General features: G+C 40.0%; 3 protein-coding genes across 6 annotated transcripts in view; 1 reads left to right on the forward strand and 2 right to left on the reverse strand.

The window, feature by feature from the left end:
• LOC5503271 (thyroid adenoma-associated protein homolog) overlaps window positions 1–8364 on the reverse strand; it is a 36841-nt gene extending 28477 nt beyond the window's left edge. For all 3 annotated transcript variants that reach the window (XM_032371619.2, XM_032371618.2, XM_032371621.2), the window contains exons 1-17: window positions 8151–8364; window positions 7815–8004; window positions 7604–7721; window positions 6226–6332; window positions 5899–5955; window positions 5449–5580; window positions 5198–5312; window positions 4891–5063; window positions 4404–4512; window positions 4191–4327; window positions 3723–3818; window positions 3202–3309; window positions 2764–2873; window positions 2438–2468; window positions 1996–2054; window positions 736–925; window positions 73–166 (exon numbers count right to left, since the gene is read on the reverse strand). In XM_032371619.2, coding sequence (XP_032227510.2) covers window positions 73–166; window positions 736–925; window positions 1996–2054; window positions 2438–2468; window positions 2764–2873; window positions 3202–3309; window positions 3723–3818; window positions 4191–4327; window positions 4404–4512; window positions 4891–5063; window positions 5198–5312; window positions 5449–5580; window positions 5899–5955; window positions 6226–6332; window positions 7604–7721; window positions 7815–8004; window positions 8151–8281 — 1957 coding nt within the window. In that variant the 5' untranslated portion in view covers window positions 8282–8364. The remainder of the gene's footprint in view (window positions 1–72; window positions 167–735; window positions 926–1995; window positions 2055–2437; window positions 2469–2763; window positions 2874–3201; window positions 3310–3722; window positions 3819–4190; window positions 4328–4403; window positions 4513–4890; window positions 5064–5197; window positions 5313–5448; window positions 5581–5898; window positions 5956–6225; window positions 6333–7603; window positions 7722–7814; window positions 8005–8150) is intronic.
• A 43-nt stretch (window positions 8365–8407) lies between these two features.
• LOC5503272 (DNA replication complex GINS protein PSF1) lies at window positions 8408–16392 on the forward strand. 2 transcript variants are annotated; one of them, XM_048729962.1, is made up of 7 exons: window positions 8408–8583; window positions 8676–8740; window positions 9435–9530; window positions 13462–13552; window positions 14340–14444; window positions 14856–14930; window positions 15067–16392. In XM_048729962.1, the coding sequence occupies exons 1-7, from the start codon at window positions 8509–8511 to the stop codon at window positions 15130–15132; spliced, it is 573 nt and encodes a 190-aa protein (XP_048585919.1). In that variant the 5' UTR covers window positions 8408–8508; the 3' UTR covers window positions 15133–16392. The 2 variants fall into 2 exon arrangements, with proteins under 2 accessions (XP_048585919.1, XP_048585920.1); XM_048729963.1 differs by having other exon boundaries at window positions 16247–16392.
• The window catches only part of LOC5503260 (ribosomal protein S6 kinase delta-1), a 37579-nt gene continuing 36713 nt past the window's right edge, over window positions 15592–16457 (reverse strand). Inside the window, exons 15-16 of the mRNA XM_048729961.1 lie at window positions 16320–16350; window positions 15592–16060 (exon numbers count right to left, since the gene is read on the reverse strand). Coding sequence (XP_048585918.1) covers window positions 15963–16060; window positions 16320–16350 — 129 coding nt within the window. The 3' untranslated portion in view covers window positions 15592–15962. The remainder of the gene's footprint in view (window positions 16061–16319; window positions 16351–16457) is intronic.

Here is a 16457-nt window from a genome sequence, read left to right on the forward strand (position 1 = left end):
TGCATAAGAGGGTGCTAGCCTTGGATTTGGTACTAGACAATTTGTATCTCTATAACACAGGCGTAAGCTTACCTGCAGTTTTGTGCGTACTGCAAATAACACCAAGTGCCTCTGAGCGAATCTCGTCTTGACCATGCGATAGAGCACTGCGCAACATACTCTCGTCCTGAATGACCCAGAAAATAAACCAGCAGGAAACATGTTTCTTTATGGATTTAACAAGAATCCACATCCAGAATAGGGGGATTTTACATCAAGCAGTCCTCGCCACACACAAGTGCGCCAAGAGTCTAGTGTGACTATGGTAAAAGTCTCCTTCCACCCCCAAGATAATTTTTTGTCCCTACCATAACCTGCATCTGTGCAACACCAAGACTACGAGCTTTCACCTCACACAAGGCTCTGGGTGTGACAGTAATGGAGTCCTTTCCCATCCTCATCCCCTTGGCTTCCTTGGTCCCGGGGCTTACCTCTTACCATAACCTGCATCTGTGCAATACCAAGACTGCGAACAGTCTACAGTACACACAGGGATGCTAGGAGTCTGGGTGTGGCAGTGATGAGGTCCTTTCCCATCCCCCTTCCTTCCCTTCCCCCTGTTCCTGGGAGTAGCCTCTTATCATAGCCTGGGTCTGTGCAATACAAGACACCGAACAGTTTCCAGTACTGACAGGTACGTGGGGAGTCTAGAAGTGGCAGTGATGGACCCATCCCCCCATACACATACAAACTTACCATAACCTGCGTCTGTGCAATACCAAGACTGCGAGCGGTCTTCAATACACACAGGTACGCCAGGAGTCTGGGCGTGTTCATAGTGGAGTCCTCATTACACGATAGCTGTTGTAGGATGTTTGTCAAGGAGTCGGGGCAGCTTCTGAGTGCACACGGCAACCAGTAGACCCGCGCGTGCTGCTCCGACATCCTTTGGCCACAAGGCATGAGGTAAGAAATGACGATTGATCAAATTCAAAGAACTAAAGAACGAAGCCTGACTATAGCCTCTTAAAGAATGTCAATCACCCACGCCTTTGTTATCGCTTATCGTTGAAAATACAGCGGTTTATTCGCAAGGAAACTGCAAAATAACAATCTACGAATGAAGTCTGATACGTTATTGAGGATATTTTATTGAAAATATATTTTGGTTACTCGCTTGAATTAGACGATGGAAATGGAAGATTTCTTTGACTTGCCATTGAGCGGGAGCTTAAATGGCGGCGTGATTGGCCTAATCCTAGAAAAATACCAAGTGTGAAAAAGAATCCATTTCCATTGGCTGATTTGGAGAGGCTAATGTAAAATTTTCAATAAAATTCTTCAATAAATCTTAAGATCTTACTTCTAGGTGTTTTTTTTATTTTTTTCATTTTGTGTTTTAATATTGATTGAAAACAATAACAAAGGTGTGGCTGACAAGAGCTCTTTAAGAACTGAGTAAGGGTTGACTAGCTTTGTAAATTATCATATATAATATATATTTTAGTTTGGCCACCGTTTTTTTCCCTGTTCAATTTAAGAGAATTACCAAAGTCAATTCTTTGATCTTTATTTGCATTTGCACATTCGGTAAATTAACAATCCCCGTGTAAACATCGCTCAGTATTGTTTGGAAAAACATGCAGCTGTTTTAGGCCCTGCAACATTTTATCATTCGCACACTCAGTTGAATAATGCTGCAAGGTGTTTTGGCGACATTTCTTTTGTCTTGTCGTCAACTGAGTAAGACTGGACTAGTAATGCTGGATGGTATTGGGACTGTTTGCACAGTGGTCACAGGAGCGGAGTCAAACCTATCTACACCTGTTTACGTAACGAAGTCAAAATCCTTAGAGTCAGTACGTTTAGTTTAACCTGAATGGCCTCATTCTGTAAACTGAGGCGACAGTGTCCAGCGGGTTTTTTTCCCATAAGCAGGTCATAATTTTTCCTGAAACCGCGCCTACGTATTCCTTGTGAGTGATTGAATGAAAGAATGATCTGATCTATACGTACCTTTGGTCACTAGTGAGGGACTGGAGAAGCAAGTTCTGCCACTTCCTCTCAAACGCGACCTGTAATGAATTCAGGGTTTGAAAATTCGATATGTTATGCTCGTTTTAACTTCCAGCTTCAAATGGCCCCCTTTTCCTTAGTTCAGGAATGCAGAGGGCCGTAGAGTCAAAGTAACTGTATCCCCTTAAAAGCGGATAAACTGCCTTTATGGACTTTGTTTATAGTTGGTATTTTAATTGAATCATTTTGTACTGTTTAATACATTAGCCTGATTTTTCACGAGAGTCTCACCATTGTCTCCTCGTCTGAGAAGTAAGCTACATATGAAGATACTCATTTACTCATATAGTAGATATAGTAGAAAAAAATAACCTATTCGGTATGAATGTATCAGCAATATAACAAGAGTGCAAAAAAAGTAGTAAAGGGGGTACTGATGTACCTTGAAGAGATCTGATTCTTTTTGAAGAACTCTATAAAAAAAAGGCACATATAAGAGGTTATGCGGATGACGTACTTATGATTGAAGGAGTCGCAATCAGAGTCGCGGTCAGAATACTTTTAGAGAGTTCAACAATAGCGATGGTCTTGCTTTCGCTTCTAAGCCAGGAGACACACATTAACTCACACTTGGAGCAGTCGGTACTATTCACTGACAAGTACAAGTCAGTCGCATGGAAAACGCTTAGGGAGACCGACTTTGCTATAAGGTTCAAACAATACAAACATCTACGTCATTGTGTATCAGGTCTCGATGGTCTTGTTTACCTCGACATCAGCAGTAGAGTCTTGAGCAGTTCCGTGCTAGCTGCAGAAAGCTGATTCGTTGACAAACACTGTACCATCTCATCCAAGACACGTGGCTGGTCCTCCATGAACTAGACAACGACCCAAACGAAAGGATTCGGATATCTTTATATATCTACGATGAGGTCCTTAACAATCAAGGGCACTTTTGAAGCTAGCAATCGATACAAGGGACAAACACTGGGGGCACAGCCAAGGTTATTTTTCTATACTATTTGGGAAACAAATAGGGTCAGGATAAACTGTCCTCAATCATTTGAGCTTCAACCCTCTCTTCTAACTATAATTGCCTTCAGGAGAAAGTGTTCCACTTAACTTAAATGAATGGTCATGCTATATTTTCCATTTTTGTTCCATTCCAACATTCCAGTTTACCTGTTACATATAAATGGCAAATACCTTCTGAAGACCAATATATGGCAGAAGATCGCACAACAATCCGTACTTTGTCTTCACGTGCCAAGGAACCCCCTCCACCACACGGGTTACCAATGACTGGTAGAACTCCTGATTCAAATAAAGTAAATATAAATACAATAAATTTGTCAAGCTGATCGCCCTTGAAATGATAACTCATGTCTGACCACAGAACACAACTGAGAATCGAACGGAAAACTCTTGGTCTTTGTGGGGGAAAACTGAAAAACCAGGGAGGCAACCCTTTGGAGCAAAGGCGAGAACCAACTTGCTAATCTCACGTCAGAACCGGGAATCAAACCCTGAACCCATTGGTGAGAGGCACAGGCACTACAAGAGCAACGCTCTGCCAACTGCGCCACCTAGACACGAGGTTAGAATGTGCTGCTGCGCCACCCAGGTTAGAGATCCCCTGATATGAGAGCAGTTAAGTTAAGTTAAGCAGTTAAGTCAGATGCGATGCGCAGAGAGATAAATATTGGATGCGATAATACATAGATTACCTTTCGTGGCCGAGGTGTATTGGCATGATGTTCCATGTAGTGAACTTCAAGTAACAGCTTGAAAACTTGTCTTGATGACACAGAAACTCCCTCCACCTTCCAAACAGAGTAGATATTATTAAAAAGCAATGAATAACAAAAGGGGGTATTTACTGTATTGAGGTTTTTGCAAGTAATTATATCTTTTGTCTATTTGTGTTATCTTTCACACACTGTAGTGTATTTTTCGTACAATCTTTGTCTAGGGACATGGTTGAGCATTTTCTCACTCATAGCAAAAGCCACACTTTATCTCTTCAACAGGTGAACAAACGAGAAAAATGGAAATTTGAAATTCCTTGAGTGTACATATTGGCCTAGGGGATCACACAACAGTATTGTAAACATCCTCAAGACGGCTTGTATCTGGTATAAACCAGTTACCCTCTACTGCAGCAACAAGACTGTTTGATGAAAATATGAACTTACAGGATCTTCCAAGCTTCCCCATACAAGTGTCAGCACTTGAGATGTGATGGATGAATCAATGGAAAATAATACTGGAGCATCTTCAATGAATAATGATTTCGCATGCCTCTTGATGTAGCTGAACCAATCCTTCAAAACTAAGAGTAGAAACAGAAAAGCAGTAGTTTGATAACGGTCATGCATGTACAGTAAAATGGAATAAACATACTTTACCTTCAAATGCAAGGTAATGTATGACAGGGACCTTTTCATTGGTACAGAGCTTGTAGACAATATCAAACAAAACTCCTACAAGGAATGTTTCACTGACTGCCTTAAGATCCTGAAGATGAAAGGAGAAGGATTAAGTATTACCACAATCATGATTATCGTCAAAAAAATCCTATTCAAAATAATCTCATCATCAACATCATCACCATCACAATATAATCATCATTCTCAGCACCATCATCCTTAATCACAACATTATTGCTATCATCATTAAATTCAGTTTTATCCCCAGTATTTTAGTCACCAACATACAGTATACTGAAATCTTCAAGATTCTAGTTCCATCATGGACAGTTCTAAGTACTGTACAAACCAATACCACCAAACCTACAGTGTAAGTACAGTACCAGTCTCTGACTCAAACTTATTTCATCTGCCAGGTAAACATTGGCAAAAAAAGTATATGCGGACAACTGTTAGAAGTACAAACCTTATCCTGACAACAGGCAGTTTTGGAAAGAACTATACTTTCTCCAGCAGTTGCCAGACACCCCTGCAAGATGGCTACTTGAGACAATGGAAGTCTCTTGGGCAAGGGAAGCTCCATTTGTATTTCCCCAAAAGCAGAATGCCTCATGGTACCATCACCAACATTAGGCACACCTGAGGAAAAAGTTCTGCATTTAAAAATCTATTATTGTTTGTTTTAAAAGTATTTTATTCTTGATAATGCTTACAAGGACCAGTGGTTTCTGTACATAACCTGAATTAGACATTGTACATATTTTTTGCCTCACCAGCACAAGTGAGAAGTTGTAGAATGATGTTGGTAGCTACAGATGAATCAGGAAAGAGGTTCAGATAGAGGGTCAAGGTTTTGCCACTCAGAAGTATGCACTCCTTTGACACTTCCTGCTCAAACAGAAAAATATTGATGGTTTCCATCATATTACTTTTTCATTAGTAAAAACTGGGTAAAAAGCATGGTATTTAATGTTGTTAAAACTCTTTTTAAGATGCAGATACCCTAAGTAGATACAGTACCTACCTCAGAATAGAGAATAAAGAAAAGGAACTTGAATGCTTTGCTGAGATTTTCTCTGTTGTTTCCACAACAGTTGCTATTAAGCAGTATTGGTGTAACTTTCTCAGGAAAAAACTGAGGCATGTGCAAAAGTGACTGGAGAAGAGAAACAATATAATCTCAAATATTACAGTAAATACAACACTGAATTTTTATCAATAAAAACAAAAGCAAATCATGTTGAAGGTTATATTTTCTCAGAGCATTGGCCTTGGGAAAAGATAACTAACAAAAGCATTCATTAAAAGGAAAAGAACTTTCCCTCCCCTCTTCCCTCCAAAGGCCCCTCTATCCTAGCTATGCATGCTCTCTGTTAATTAAAGGGCTTGATTTAAGGGCTTGGCACTTACTGTTGGTTAGCTCCTATCCTACCTGATAAGCTATCATCATAAATGTGCCATCATGAATATGTACCTTGATTATAACTTTGATATGCTCATCATCCAAGCCACTGCTTTTTGATAACAGGAGCTGTTCAAATTGGAAAAATAAAAGACAAAGAGCTCAGAAAGTAATAATAATAATACAGTTTTAAAGCATACTAACATTTTGCTGATTTATGTTTATAATAGCTAGCAATTGTGAAGTGTTCAATACTGTATAATAAGTCTTCTACTTATAAACATTATTTTTAATTTTTTTTTTCATCTTTTAGGGTAAAAGATAAACTGATATGAAAGGTGAGAACTCTAGTTTTCAAACAAATCATAATCTGGTATTTAGCTACATATGTACTAATACCTTTTTCATCATATTTTCACAATAAAACAAAACGGTATGAAGGAGCTTGTCCAGGTTTAGTTTAATACAGTCTCTCCCAATCGAGCAGTTCTGTATTATAGTAGAGACTGTAACACAATGTAAATGTAGTTAGTAAGTTAACATCAGGTCATCCATTGGTGATTAAGTATGTCATAAACATATTCTATGATCAACAAAAAAGAATCTAGCTTTTTGCCAAGATGGACAACAAACAGCTATGCTGATTTGAGAATGTTGACTTTTTGATAGGGTAGGGGGGGTTGAAAGGATGGGAGAGTTTTTGATAAGGATGGAAGAGCTTTTTTATAAGGATTGGAAAGTTTTTGATAGGGTGGGGAAGTTTTTCTGTTTACTTGGTTCTCTCAGGTTGTGGAAACCAAAGAAGAAAACATTGTTATATTTTGTTCTTCTTCCTCACAGATTCACATGTGAGTTATTCAACAGTAGGCCCTTATATCAGGGTGTCCACTAAAGGGTATTAATTTAAGATTAATAAAATGCATATTTCCATCTTCTTAAGCCAATATTTTCAGATGGGACTTTAAACACTGCACCTGTGATTTTGCACATTTATGTAACACACTTTAATTCCATTATTAGATAGAAATGCAAGGAACATACTGGGGTGAAAGTCAGGAGATTACTGTGGGGAGGAGGGAGGGGCAATAGGAGAAAAAGAAGCCTGCTGATAGCCATAGCAGGCTTTGAAATATTAGGGGGCATGATTTAGAAACATTAAGAAAATATTGGGGGGCACAACCATGCCCATATTGGTCATCTCCTAATAATTTTTCGAAAATATCTGGGGCGGGGCACGTGCCCCACCCGCTGCTACAGCCCTGGATAGGAAGAGACATCAGAGATAGAGGGAGAGACATCAGAGATAGAGGGAGAGACATCAGAAATAGAGGAAGAGACATCAGAGATAAAGGGAGAGACATTAGAGATAGAGGGAGAGACATCAGAGATAGAGGAAGAGACATCAGAGATAGAGGGAGAGACATCAGAGATAGAGGGAGAGACATCAGAGATAGAGAGACATCAGAGATAGAGGGAGAGACATCAGAGATAGAGGGAGAGACATCAGAGATAGAGGGAGAGACATCAGAGATAGAGGGAGAGACATCAGAGATAGAGGGAGAGACATCAGAGATAGAGAGAGAGACATCAGAGATAGAGGGAGAGACATCAGAGATAGAGGGAGAGACATCAGAGATAGAGGGAGAGACTGAGTATTGGAAGATTTTAAGAGTGAGGCTAGCCTAGGGAGTGTCTCGTTAGCTGTTGAATTTGACAATGGAAATTATTTGAACTTGAAAGAAAGTCTCAACCAAATGATGTTAGATACTGTACCAACCACTTTTTAAAGATGAGCCATCTGTTTGGGGATGTCCAGGAGAAATAAGATGCAAAACCTCAGATGACAGAAATGACCTCAAAAGAACACAGTCAAACTCCTGGATCAATTTCATAATCTGAAAACAAACAAGAAATAAAAAAGGGAAATCGCTGTCGTATGTTTTTTTTTAATAATAATAAACATAAAATCAGACTTTGGTTTTATGTACCTTTTGAATTCGCTGGAAAAGCTTGAGATTGTCAACATTCTCGATGTACGTTTTGCAGGTCATTTTCGCAAAAGCCTCTAAACAGCCAAAGTGATTGTTTGATCCATCAGCAGAACTCCTCAAATCTAAAACTTGAGCATCCTTCCACAGCTGTTCGGCCAAAATCACCTTCATTTTCTGTGAAGACTCGCTGAAAATAAATTTGAAACACTGCGTTATACACAGGTAATAGCTACAGAATCATGGCGCATGGAAATTCAGTGCGAGATCATTGTCCTTGTCCTTTATAAACTTATTGTTATTTTTCGTAAGAAGGTAACTTAAGTGTGTGCTTACCAAAGAAGTCGTTCAGAAGTAGCGAAAACCTTTAGCCATTTTGTCAGTCCCTTTGTTGAACAAAGTTCGATGTATTTTGAAGCAATATTTTGCGCTGTCTCATACTCCATTTGGTTGGCTGGAACAACCATGATCGCTTTCTCTAGATCAAAATGGATTGAACACGTTGGCTAAGTTTACAGATATGGCTCCGTCCGCCATATTGGACGTGTAAAATTATCCTTGCCTGGAATCTATTTCCACAGGTAGCCCATACACAAAGACTGGAAACGAGTCTTTGTAAAATGGCGACGAAAGTAGTCGAAGAAGTTGACTTTGTTTGATAGAATTGTCTAAATTTCACATATATGCTCGCAAGATGTTTGGGGACAAAGCTTTGGAACTTATCAGGGAGCTTAAGCGAACAATGGACGCTTCGTTACCCCCTTATAACGTAAGTTTAAATGTGAAGACATTTTTGGCGCGAAACTTGTGATCCGGAGTGACCATTCCTTCAAATCTGACACACTTCCAACAATATCACAGGAGGACATTGTTAGACAAGTTCTCGAAGAAATGAAGGCATTATTTGAGCAGAATCAACGTGAAGTGTAAGTTTATTATTGTAGTTCTTATCCAAGCAATCCAGTTATTACACTGTAACTTAGGGTTAGCAACTTTTCTTATGCATTAGTCATTTGAAACCCCCGCCCCAATGGTCCCGGGGAAGTATGGGGTTAACGTGGGGGTTTAGAGCACTTTTGAACGAGAATCTGTCCCAAGGGGGTGGGGGAATGACTGAGTTTTCGACTCTAAGAATTGTCCCCACCCTAGAGGCTTTGGGACAAGTGAAAATCATCACAAATGTACTTTGCAAAAGTCAAGTCATCATTTCCATGTATCAGCATGTGGCAAGCTGCACCGCGAAATGTACTAAAATGAATATGGATGATATAACCAACGCCAGATAAAGATGATTTATTTTTCCTTTTTTTATATTAACTGTTATCTTCATAGTTATTGGTACAAATGTACTCCCTGGAGTGTACTGGCTTGGAAAGATAAAGGCTTATTTCAGATTACTTATTGTCTTTAAATGTCAGGTAGTTGCCTATAGTTTGCATCCCGAGGGGTAGGGGCATTTTATTGCAGTGTTGTCCTTTGGGGGTGGGGGCTTTTCTCTGTTTAGTACAGCGTCAAAGTCTAATCCCCCACCCTTCCCCGGGACCATGGGGGTGGGGGTTTCAATTGACTAGTGCATTACTTACTTGGGTATCTTACGAAATTCCTCTTTTTCGTTGATAGTAATGCTACTGTAGCAGGCGAGTCAGGGCTATTTTCTGGCGTTCAAGTTAGACATGCAAGTCTAGAGAGGGACAAAAGATGTCTTCTGGCATACTTGTAAGTTGATGGCCCCCTATGCCTCCCCCCCCCCCCAGCTCACCATTACCACCCCTCTCCCCCCTAAATAAGTTGTTTGCATGGGGGCATTGTCAGCACTGACAATTATAGATGCTAGGGAGTGGGAGACAATTTCAGTATTGAAGAGGGTTGGGGTTTTGCAAATTTATACACTAGGGCAGGCCCGTAGCCAGGATTTTGAGTGGGTTGGTTTGTTTTTTTTCATTTGAGTGGACCAAATTTCTGGTATACCCCTCTCCTTGCCTTATTACATTAGGCAATCAATACTTCAGTGCTTTTTAACATAAAGCGATAATAAAAAATGTGTTTATTATAAAAAAGATTTTTATAGTCATTTTAAAGACATATTGATGTGCACGGTATATCCAGCCAAACCTTATATATATTTTTTGTTTATTCTGAGCGGAGTAAAGTAGGGTGGGGGATTCGTCCGGACCCTTCGAACCCCCCCTGGCTACGGGCTTGTAGGGTAGGGCAAAAATTTACTAAACACAAGATTTTTATAGCCAGTGGTTAGTACAGTAGGATGATACAATGGCGCCATAATGGCTGCCACATCCTGTTACTAGCTCCGTGTTAAATCATGTCTGCCAAGTGAATTAGCACATTTTGTCTGCGTTATGTGGCCTACGTTTGTCCATTATGTGCCTGTTGTGCTATTTTTCCACTTTGCCACAAATATCGGCAGCTATTTTCTGGTCTACGGTCAGCAATTCGTTCTTAGACCATTCTGCCGAGGCCGCCATGTTGGGTCATCGAACACACATTCAACATTGGGACGTGTCGTTTACTCCAGTTCTAATCTAAAGTCCATGCGGAAACAGCAGAAACAGAGCTTGCCCGAGGATCTGTGGCAAAAGCTGGGCGAACTTGGCATTAGAAAACCTTTCCGCTCAAGTAGAAAGAAGAAATTTCGTAACCTGGACAAGCCATTGCTGTGTGGTCCTCCTGTGGATCTTTCCACAGACAACCCATGTTCGATCAACACAGATGGTACTGATACAGATCAAGTCAGCGCATCGAAGAAACATATCACGATACCGCCTATCTTGATAAGCAATGTTCGCTCTATTGCAAGCAAAGTTGATGAATTGAAATATATCTTGGAAATTAATGGGGTGGATATTGCCTGTATTACTGAAACGTGGCTTTGTTATGAGATTCCTGACTCAGCTGTTGCTATGAAAGACTTTACTCTGTTCCGTAAAGATCGTGGAACTCCTCGTGGGCATGTGGCTTGCTATGTTAGATCCAATATCCCATGTAAGAGGCTGCCTCACCTCGAGCTTACCGGCGCCTTGTCAGAAGTGATGTGGGTTCAGTTGAGGCCTGTCTGCCTCCCAAGGGAAGTCTCAATTATTCTACTTGGAATTATTTACCACCCTCCCAATGCTACTTCTGAAGATAACAGCAAACTCTATGACCATGTGCAGCAGGTTGTGGACTCCTTCCTTGTTAACCACCTGGACAGTCTTATTTACGTCACAGGAGACTTTAACCCAAATGCCACCAAGATGTCTGCCTCGGTATTTAGGCAAGCATGTGGCATATTCCAGGTGGTTAGAGTGCTGACTCGGGATACTGGCGTTCTGGACTGGTGTATGACCAATCGCCCAAAACTGCTACTAGAACCGCGTCAACTCCCAAAAATCGGAACAAGTGATCACTTTACCATCCTTGTGCAGCCGAGTGATCACACGCAGCGCAGTTGTGAAAAACATACAGTTTCATGATACCAGAGAAAGCGGCCTACGCAACTTTGGTCACTGGATTACAAGCTTTTCCTGGTGCGCGATTTTCTCTGCTGGTAGCTGCGAGGAGAAATTCCAGATCTTCTTTAAGACTCTTACTGATGCTGTCAACAAATTTCTCTCCGTTAGAGTCTCACGTCGCTGCAGCAATGACAAGCCATGGATTACCCCGTACAAAAAACTTTGCAATCTCCAAGAGACAGCGCTCTCTGTTAAAGCACGGCAAGGATTCTCCGATATTCAAATCCTTACGTAATAAAGTTGCAGCTGCTATCTCCACGTGCAAAAGAACCTACCACGACTCCAAATCAAAGAATCTGAAGAACACAAATGTGCGGCGATGGTGGAAAGAGGTGAAAAGCATCTCTGGAGTCTCGTGTAGCGAGGGTGAATGGTATCGCCAATGATTGATGGTCAAGACATTGACTCCTTTGACACCCTTTGTGGGAGAATCAACAACTTCTTTGCGACCTTGACCTCTGGCTTCTCACCCCTATCCCCTCAGGATGTAGCCGATATTCCGCTGCAAGACATACGTACCCGAGAACTTGTTTCTGATTACGAAGCCTATAAAGCGCTACGCTCAGTTCAAGCTAGAAAATCCTCCGGGCCTGACGGGGTCCCTAATGTAATCCGGAAGGAGTTTGCCTTTGAATTGGCTTCGGTTGTAAAAGACTTGTACAACACCTTGCTACGCGAAGGGTTCTTACCCGCCTTATTGAAGTGTGCTGTCGTCCGCCCACTACCCAAGCAATCAACTCCCCGTGATATCAAAGAGGACATCAGGCCAATATCTCTTACCTCCCAGACAGCGAAAGTTATGGAGGGCTTTACACTGTCAAGAGGTCTCCCAACCATCCTAAGAGACATGGACCCTAAACAATTTGCTGTGGCCGGAAAGTGTACCACCCACACCATTATATACATCTTGCATTTGGCTCTTGAGACATTGGACAAGGGGAACTGTTGGGTCAGGCTATTTTTCGCTGACTTTAGGAAGGGCTTTGATCTCATTGACCATAAGATCTTATTGGATAAGCTCAAGCTTTATGATATTCACCCATGTTTGCTCAGGTGGCTGGCAGCCTTCTTGCTAGATAGGACGCAATACGTTAAGATCTCTCTTGCTTCATCACCTCTAATAAGCCTTAATGGGGGAATTCCCCAAGGAACAAGACTCAGTCTGCTATTATTTGCAGTAATGATAAACAGGCTAGTTTCCTTTTGGACGCCTAGAGCGAAATACGTTGACGACTTGACAATAATGGAGATTGTACCTCGCAACTCTCCTTCTATTCTCAGTCATGTTGTAAACAGCATTAATTCGTTCGCCTGTAGTAACAACATGGCGCTTAATCCAAAGAAATGTAAGACTCTGCGGTTTGACTTTTTGCAATATAATAGCTACGAGTGTCCGCCCCTTTCAGTCGGTAGTACTACAATAGAAAGTGTCAAGTCCTTCAACTTTCTCTGGGTTTTCATCTCAGAGGACTTCTCCTGGGGCCCACACTGTGACTATGTTATTGCAAAGGCAAACCGCAGATTATACGCCCTCAGAAAGCTTAAACATTCTGGTGTAGCAGACAGTGAAATAATTCAAGTTTATTGTTGTCTTATTAGACCTATCATGGAGTATGCATGCGCGGTCTTTGCCCACCTTCCTCAGTATCTTAGTCATGCATTAGAAAGAGTCCAGAAACGCGCTTTATCGATCGTCTTTCCTGGTACATCATACCAGGATGCACTTGCCCTCGCAGGCCTCCCAACCCTAGGGAGGCCTAGGGAGACATCATGTGAGAAACTCATAATGTCGTTAATGCCCAGCAACCCGCTGTACAACCTTGTAACGAATCGTATAGATAGATTGAACTACACTTATAATTTAAGATCTCGTGCCAATGTAATTGTGAAACCAACCAACACTGACCGCTTTGGAAATTTCTGCACAAGCAAACTCGCCTTAAATGTATCTCTTTAATGTATTATGTAATGCTGACTATACCTATAATTCAGATGTAATCTGCTACTGGTATTATAAACTTATTATTAATACATATATGCTTGTCCCCTCGAACTCCTGCTCACAGCCCTAGATTATACTAGAATAGGAATGCTTAATAACTTTAACTTTATATTTATACTACACCATCTTTGTAAAGGTACAACCGAATGAACAGGATTAAAAACCTCAGATGGGAGTTTGGCTCTGTACTGCCTGATGACATCAAGTACAATTTATCTGAACAAGAGGTGAGTTTATATGGAGGATGACAGAAAATATCTTAAAATTCCCAAGGTTTGATATTGTAACAGTGATTACTGTCAAATTTGTTGTATCGCAACGCTGCATTTTCAAAACATCGATTTGATTTGTTTCATCTAGATTTGTTTTTGTCTTTTGGGGTTTTCTGTTCCGCCAGTCAAATTATTCTAAGCCAATCAGATTCTTGCCATCTCTCGCCTAGTGCAGTTGCTTGGCTTTCTGTCGCCACACTGTCTGGTTTTCGTCTAGAGGATAGCCAGGGAAGTGCACAAAGTGAGACTGATTCAAAGTGAGAAATCTGAATGGTTTTACTGACCAAATAGAAAACCAAAAAGATCGTGTTTTGAAAACGCGGGTCGTGATACAACGGATTCAACAGTGAACCGTTTTCAGTCACACATACACCCTGTGTTTTCTTTTAGGAGCTGCTTGCTTATGGTGAAAAACGCCATTAATTACAACAGTCATTGTCAATGGGAAAGAGCAGAAAACTTCATTTAATTGGGAAGCAAAAACAGCTGGGTTCTCCCTAGGAATTTGCTAGGATTTTAAGAAATCAAGTATTAAGTGTTTTTGAAGCCATAATTCAGCTGGCTTTCAACTCTTTCCGGCCCAGAAAGTAATCACTTTCTTTATCAGTTGTTTTGTGTAACATTTGAATAAATTTTACAAAACAAAAAAAATTAAAAAACTAAAGAAAAATTGCTTCCATGGAAATGAACCAGTAGAGGTGCTAACTTTTTTCTATGACATTTCTTTTTATGTTTTTGTCAGGTTCAATGGTTCACCAAGTACAACAAGTCTCTAGCTAACTACATGAGGACTACTGGGTTGGATCTTACTCAGGACATGAAACCTCCCAAATCCCTGAACATCGAGGTGAGAAACTCACGCAGGACATGAAACATCCCTAATCCCTGAACATCGAAATAGGAAACTCACTCTTGACATTAAACCCCCAAAATCCCTGAACATCGAGGTGAGAAACTCACTCAAGACATGCCCCCCCCCAAAAAAAAATTATAAATAATAATAATAGTAACCTCTGAACATTTTAGTGGGAAACACATTAAGGATATAAAACCATCAAATCCCTTAATATTAAAGTGAGAAACTTGTTCAGAATATGAACCCCTCCCCCCCCCCAAAAAAAAATGTTTTTTAAATATCTGGAAATTAAGGTGAGAAACAAACTTGGGACATGAAACCTCTAATCCCTGGGGGAGGACAGAGTGAGAGTGTGTGAGAAGTGTGCATTGCTTAAATATTTTACTTGTCCATAACTTGTAGGTGCGCTGTGTAGAAGACTATGGAGAGTTTGAGACTGAAGATGGAACTGTGGTTCTTCTCAAGAAAAATAGCCAGGTACATATAACTGTTAATTTTGTTTTAAAATTTTATTTTACTGTATATGTATCATGCTGTTTTCAATGTGAAGATTATTGCTGTAATCATTTTGCAATAAGATATCCCTAAACTAATTTTGTTATTTTATCTTCAGCATTTCTTGCCTAGATCACAGTGTGAACACCTTATCAGACAGGGAATTCTACAACACATTATATAATGACGGAATCCTACAACACATTATATAATGACGGAATTCTACAGTACAGCATACGATATGATGACAGTGAATTCTATAACACATTATATAATGACAGAATCCTACAACACATTATATATTGACAGAATACTATGGGTCCTTCAACATATCATGACATAATTCTACAAGCCATTGTGTGATGACAGAATCCTACAACACATTCTATGATGATGGAATCCTACAACACATTCTATGATGATGGAATCCTACAGCACATTATATGATGATCAAATTCTACAATGAATGAATTCTACAACACATTTTATAATGACAGAATTCTACATATTATATGATGATGGAATCCTACAACACATTATATGATGACAGAGTCCTACAGCACAAAAATGCATGGCATTTTTGCAAATATGGGATGGTATGGATGGGAAAGGATGTGGAATACAATCTCAAATATAAGCAGAATGTCCATCTTACCATTTATTATTTGCAAATAACATAAAAAAGCAAGTGTTTATCAGCAGATTGTGCTTATGTGTTGGTAATTGTTTATAAAACAACCATATATATATATATATATTCATTTTTAGAGCATTTGCCATCTTAAAGATGCACAAAAGATGTCATACCATGGCAATAGTCACTGCACATATTATTACATGCACAGATTAACTCCAATTCAGTCTCTCTGCTGAGGTTCCACAAAACACTGTTCTACATTTGTTTATTTTTGTATTCTATATCCGTATTCTGTACATAACTCCTAATCTATTTAGAGACAAAATAGCTATGTATATATTTTATAAATTTCTATCAATTTAAAATTGCTGTGCTTGTCATCTTGGTGAAGTATGTAATAATCCCAAAGTTCTCCAATTGACCTCAGCAAAGAATGGATGGGACTTGATATCTTCCACACCATTAACACCAGAACCTGGACACATACAAATATTACTGTGACTACTTGCCAGACTAAGAGGGAACAGTAGGACTTGAATAAACAGGAATTTAATATAAGGGTATACTCCCATATACGGGATGATTTTCAAGTGCCTACTTATATACTGTATGAGTCATAGCCTGAAGAGTAACACGAATTCCTTCTTTTTTATATTAAAAGAATCTGAGAGCTGACCCTTGAGTCTGGCCCAGGGGAAACTCCACACACCGACATTACACCTGAAGAAACTTACCTAGTCTTTCTGAAGGTGTGACTCTCAGAAGCTGCAATGTATTATGCAAATAAAATGTTATGATGTAATCACACACGATAGTCGCATGGTAAAGGTTTTGTATCTAAGAGGACTCTCTTACATTTCATACACTGCCTA

Source organism: Nematostella vectensis, chromosome 7 (genome assembly GCF_932526225.1).
Source record: "Nematostella vectensis chromosome 7, jaNemVect1.1, whole genome shotgun sequence".
Classification (NCBI taxonomy): Eukaryota; Metazoa; Cnidaria; class Anthozoa; order Actiniaria; family Edwardsiidae; genus Nematostella; species Nematostella vectensis.

Excerpts from the sequence above, each read along its gene's own strand:
- LOC5503272 (XM_048729962.1), top strand. The coding sequence starts at position 8,509 with ATGTTTGGGGACAAAGCTTTGGAACTTATCAGGGAGCTTAAGCGAACA. Across the intron at positions 8,584-8,675 it reads CTTCGTTACCCCCTTATAAC|GAGGACATTGTTAGACAAGT; the intron begins GTAAGTTTAAAT and ends ACAATATCACAG. Across the intron at positions 14,445-14,855 it reads CCAAATCCCTGAACATCGAG|GTGCGCTGTGTAGAAGACTA; the intron begins GTGAGAAACTCA and ends CATAACTTGTAG.